The sequence below is a fragment of the Corvus brachyrhynchos genome, unplaced genomic scaffold, assembly GCF_000691975.1.
Source record: "Corvus brachyrhynchos isolate BGI_N302 unplaced genomic scaffold, ASM69197v1 scaffold21, whole genome shotgun sequence".
Lineage (NCBI taxonomy): Eukaryota > Metazoa > Chordata > Aves > Passeriformes > Corvidae > Corvus > Corvus brachyrhynchos.
The window spans coordinates 4,112,213-4,116,562 of record NW_008236924.1 but is presented as its reverse complement, the minus strand read 5'-3'; the positions used below and the strand labels follow the sequence as shown (position 1 = coordinate 4,116,562).

The window sequence follows — 4,350 nt, the reverse complement described above, 5'->3', positions numbered from 1 at the left end:
CCCCATCCTCTCGCTTGCAGCCCCGTGGCGGGACTAGCATGGGAGAAGCCTTCCTTGGGCATGGGCAGCGCTAAGGAGCCCGAGGGGCTGCAGGTGCTGAGCCGCCAGGCCGGGGCCGAGGACTCCTGTGAGCCCAGTGCCGGCTCCCCCGGCTGCCCAGTGGCAGGCGAGTGCCTGCCCGGCTCCGGCTGTGCTGCAGGAGCCCGTGCTATGAGGACCTGCTGTGTGGCTGAGCCAGAGTCCCAGGGCACCAAGGCAGAGAAGAAGGTGCTATCACCAGCAGGACCAGCTGGCACACTTCTCCAGGACACCAGCGCAGAGCAGAGTGTGTCAGTAGCAGCAGGGAGCTGCGGGGGACCAAGTGGTGCTGCCCCTGCCTGTGGTCCCACAGGGATGGGGGTCCCCAACACCCAGAAGGAGGACACAGTCCCCACTTCCCCCGTGCCTGATCCCTGCCTCCAGGCAACCAGCAAGGACATGGGGAGCACGCCGGGTCTTGCCAAACATGTGGCATTTGTGGAGCCCACTGCAGGCACCGGGACAGCTGTGCTTCCAAGCCAGGAGCAGCCCCAGGACAACAAAGGGACATCCCTGAGTGCTGCTCCCCAGACAAAGAGCAGTGAGGCTCCCAAGAACCCCCAGGGAGGCACAGCAGAACCCCCCAGCACCAGCACTGTGGGGATTGGGGGTCGAAGTGAGGCAGGTCCGAGCTCCACTGCTCTGGGCCAGGGCAAAGCCGAGGGGAGCTCAGCCCGGGATGTGGGAGCTGGGAGCAGCCAGCAGCCCCAAACAGCCAAGCAGCTTTGTGAATCCTACTCCTTTGAAGTGACCCCACCCCAGGACGCTGGGACACAAGACATGGGGACGCAAGTGGACAGCCGCGTGTCCCTGGTGTCGGTGGCCTTAAGCCCCATGAGCCCCCCATGTGGGGCTACTGCCTTCACTTTCCCCAAGAGAGAGACGGCCTCTGCAGCCCCACGCCTGGAGCCCTCCAAGAAGGATGCGGAGATGCAGGTGTCCATGCCCGTGGAGACCCGCTCAGTGGCCACTGGGCCGATGACACCAGTGGCCAAGTCCCCACAGACCTCATACCCTGAGGTGCAGGTGAAGGGGACGGTGCCGGAGGTGGTGGAAGAGGAGCCTCCGGAGCCCATCCGGGAGGTGAGCTGGGATGAGAAGGGGATGACGTGGGAGGTGTATGGGGCCTCCATGGAGGTGGAGGTCCTGGGAATGGCCATCCAAAAGCACCTCGAGAAGCAGATTGAGGAACACGGGCGGCAGGTGGTGGTGACCCCGCAGAGCACCCGCACCGGCTCCGTCAAGGGAGGGCCCCGCAAAGGCGAGGCCAAGAGGCAGCCCAGTGTCTTCCGTGCTCTGCTGCAGAACGTCCGGCGGCCCCGGTGCTGCTCCCGCGCCGGCCCTGCCATGGAGTGAGTCGCTGCCCATGCTGGCAGGGCGGGGGTGCCTCGGGGCTTCTCAGAGAAGGTGGGGATGGGTCCCTGCCCCGGCGTCCTGAGACACCCGGTGCCAGTGTGCAGGGCTGCGGTGGTGATGGAGCACTGCACACTGGGACAAGGTATCTCCTTTTCTGGGGTCCTCCCTGTCAGCCTGGGGTTCTCCCATGAGTGTAGCCCCATGGAGGTGCCCTGGGACGTGAGACTGGTGGCCTGTCTCTGTGCTTGGTGGCTTTTTTCAGCACGAGGAAGCACGTGGCTCCTTCCAGATGGAGGCAGCTGCTCCTGTGTGTCTCCTGCCCGTGGCACAGGTCCGAAGATGGCTCAGGGTGGGTGCTGCTGGCTGCCCTGAGCTCTGGCACCCCGAGCAGCAGCATCACTTCCCACACTGAAGAGACACTGGTGCCCTGCCACTGCTTTAGCAGCCCCGGGCTTGGCCACTCTCCAACAAGCCCATAGCTGTGCATGCGTGGGTCCCCATGGCTGCCCACAGCAGGCACCAGTCCCCCAACAGCCCTGTCCTCTCTGCCCCACTGCCGTGTTGTGGGTGCCCTGGAGCTGGGAGGATGTGGCCACAGATCTCAAATGGGAGAGACAGGGGACAACCACGTGTGCGATGGAGAGCTGCTCATCCCTGTCACCATGGCTGGAGGTGCTTGGGGAGTCTGTCCCCATGGCCCCTGGCTCGCCCTGCCTGGAAGCAGCACATCCTCTCCATGGCTGGTGGTGGGCATGAAGCGTGCCCTGCTTTCAGGCCAGTCCAGCTGCCCCAGTAGTGATGGAAAGGCCCCGTGTGCTGGGGACACGGGCACGTGTCCCACTGGCCCCGCTGGCCGCTCTTCTCCGACGGCAGCTGGGGATGCGATGACTGCAAAACGCTGCCACTTTTTACAGCTGGGGTTTTACAGGGTGGGGGGGAGGGGAGCTTTTATTGAACTGTGTTTGCATTTTTGGAGCTTTTTAAGAGACACTTTCAGCCATGAGCGTCCTGCCTGGAGCCACCTCCTCCATGGTGGCTTGTGAGGCTGAGACCATCTTTTCAAACACTGTTCCTACATTGCCTGTGCTCTGCTAGGTTGAAGAGCGTTGGGAGTGAAGGGTCAGTCTGCAGGGGGAGTGAACGTCCCTGTGGTTGGCCAACATCCCTATGGCTGGCAGCACCTTCATGTCTTGTCAGGACATGGATCTTGGCCCCCCAGCCTGGCCCCATACAGAGGACCAGCCCCACAGTGCCACAGCAAGGGGGGCCCACGCCTGTGTCTGGCACCTGATGGGCAGGAGGCTGCAAACAAGGGGTGCTTGGGGAGCTGCACCATCCCCTCTGGGCAGAAGTGCAGGAGGGCTCGAGGTGCCAGAGTCACCACTGCAGCCATTTTCCCTCGTTAAGGGTAAAGTCTTGTCCACCTAAACCCACACTGTACGTCCTGGGCTGGTTTTGTCCCTGTGGGGCTGCAAAGGGCTTGCTTAAGTGCCAGCTGGCAGCCAGGGCCGTGGCAATTGCCCGCTCTGTGCCGTGGCACTTGCCGGGACCTGGCTCTGCTCAGTGCCTTGGGCTGTGGGAGTGGTGCCACGGCTGTGCCAGGAAGACCAGGAGCCCTGGGGCATCCCCCTGCCACCTTGCCCCAGGCTGTGCTCACCTCCAGCCCTGCACTGCCAAGCTGTGGCACACCAGCGCTGCAGCTTCATCACCATACCTTGCACAAACCTCTGCATGGGGCTGCCTGCACCTCCCTCCCCCGGGGTGGAGAGGGTCCTGGGGACAAGAAGCCAGGCTGAGCCCCACAGTGACACCTCCCCTTCAGCACCAGCTGGCCCAAAACCAGCACTTCATGCTGGGAGAGATGACACCAAGCTGACTGAGCCCCCCAGGCAGATGGGCTGATGGCCACAGGACACTGTGATCCCTGTGGAACAGTTTTATTGCCAGACACTGAGCATATCACCACCAAAGCAGCTGCCCGAGTCCCGCTCTGGCCCCGCTGCACCGCATGAGCCTGCTCACAAGTCTGTGGTGGTGAAGGTGGTGTTGAGGTATGCTGTTTTGGTGGGCTCCTTCAGGTTCAGGGCAGCCACCAGCACCTCCTTGTCAGTGGGGTCTGTTGGCCGTATTTTGACCTGCTGCAGGAGGAGAGCGTGGTCAGAAGGGATGGGGACAGAGATGTAGGGCAGGGACACCCATCCTTCCCAGGAGCTGAGGGCTGTTGAGGGGTGCAGAGTAAAGGACACAAGGGGTCTGTGAGGCCCTAGGGACTACAGCAGAGAGAAGAGGATGCAGGGTGCTCTGTCAGGACTCACAGCTGCCAAGCACTGGCAGCTCTTTGCACACTTACCTCGACCTCAAAGTTGTCATCCGCTGGTGCATTTACTGTATTTTCATCCAGGGAATTCATGCTGTGGAGAGTGAAGGGTGGGAGGTAGAAGAGGACCCAGGCACTGGAGAAGTGAGGCATAGGGTGACAGCCTGTGGCCTTTGGGACCTGCCCATAGAGCTCACCTGGTCACAGAGAGGGAGTCCTCGTGGAAGCCCAGGTCGTGGGAGGGATCGAGCGGGCGGGTCAGCATGGGGTTGGCCCTGGTCAGGGATGGGTGGCAGGTAAGTACTGCAGCCCCTGGATGTGTGGACATGCCTGGTCTCTCCCCACCTGCTACAAGGAGCCCCCCACTCACCCCTCGGCGTTGTACTGGTTGGTCCCGGGGATGCCAGCTCCCTGCTGTGCTGTGGCAGGGTTGAATGTTGTGGCCACCTTCAGAGCCTTCATCGCACTCAGCTTCCTCTTGTAGCTGCGAAGTCCAGGGATGGGGTGGGTGATAGGGGCAGGGGGGAGCTGGGCTGTGGGATGGGGTGGGCAGGAGTGGGTTGGAGGATGGGGACGGGTCTGGGGGTGCTGGTGAGGAT

The 4,350-nt window shown here is 62.7% G+C and overlaps 2 protein-coding genes across 2 annotated transcripts in view; one reads left to right on the top strand and one right to left on the bottom strand.

Annotated features, from left to right (window-relative positions):
* The first annotated feature begins 10 nt into the window (after positions 1 to 10).
* On the top strand, positions 11 to 3,145 carry GPRIN1 (G protein regulated inducer of neurite outgrowth 1). Its single transcript, XM_017728166.1, has one exon. The coding sequence runs from the start codon at positions 61 to 63 to the stop codon at positions 1,432 to 1,434; it is 1,374 nt and encodes a 457-aa protein (XP_017583655.1). The 5' UTR covers positions 11 to 60; the 3' UTR covers positions 1,435 to 3,145.
* Positions 3,146 to 3,355: 210 nt separating this feature from the next.
* Positions 3,356 to 4,350, bottom strand: part of CDHR2 (cadherin related family member 2) — a 9,994-nt gene continuing 8,999 nt past the window's right edge. Inside the window, exons 30-33 of the mRNA XM_017728170.1 lie at positions 4,122 to 4,296; positions 3,949 to 4,026; positions 3,785 to 3,845; positions 3,356 to 3,572 (exon numbers count right to left, since the gene is read on the bottom strand). Of these exons, the coding sequence (XP_017583659.1) occupies positions 3,453 to 3,572; positions 3,785 to 3,845; positions 3,949 to 4,026; positions 4,122 to 4,296 (434 nt within the window). The 3' untranslated portion in view covers positions 3,356 to 3,452. The remainder of the gene's footprint in view (positions 3,573 to 3,784; positions 3,846 to 3,948; positions 4,027 to 4,121; positions 4,297 to 4,350) is intronic.

Excerpts from the sequence above, each read along its gene's own strand:
- GPRIN1 (XM_017728166.1), top strand. The coding sequence starts at position 61 with ATGGGCAGCGCTAAGGAGCCCGAGGGGCTGCAGGTGCTGAGCCGCCAG.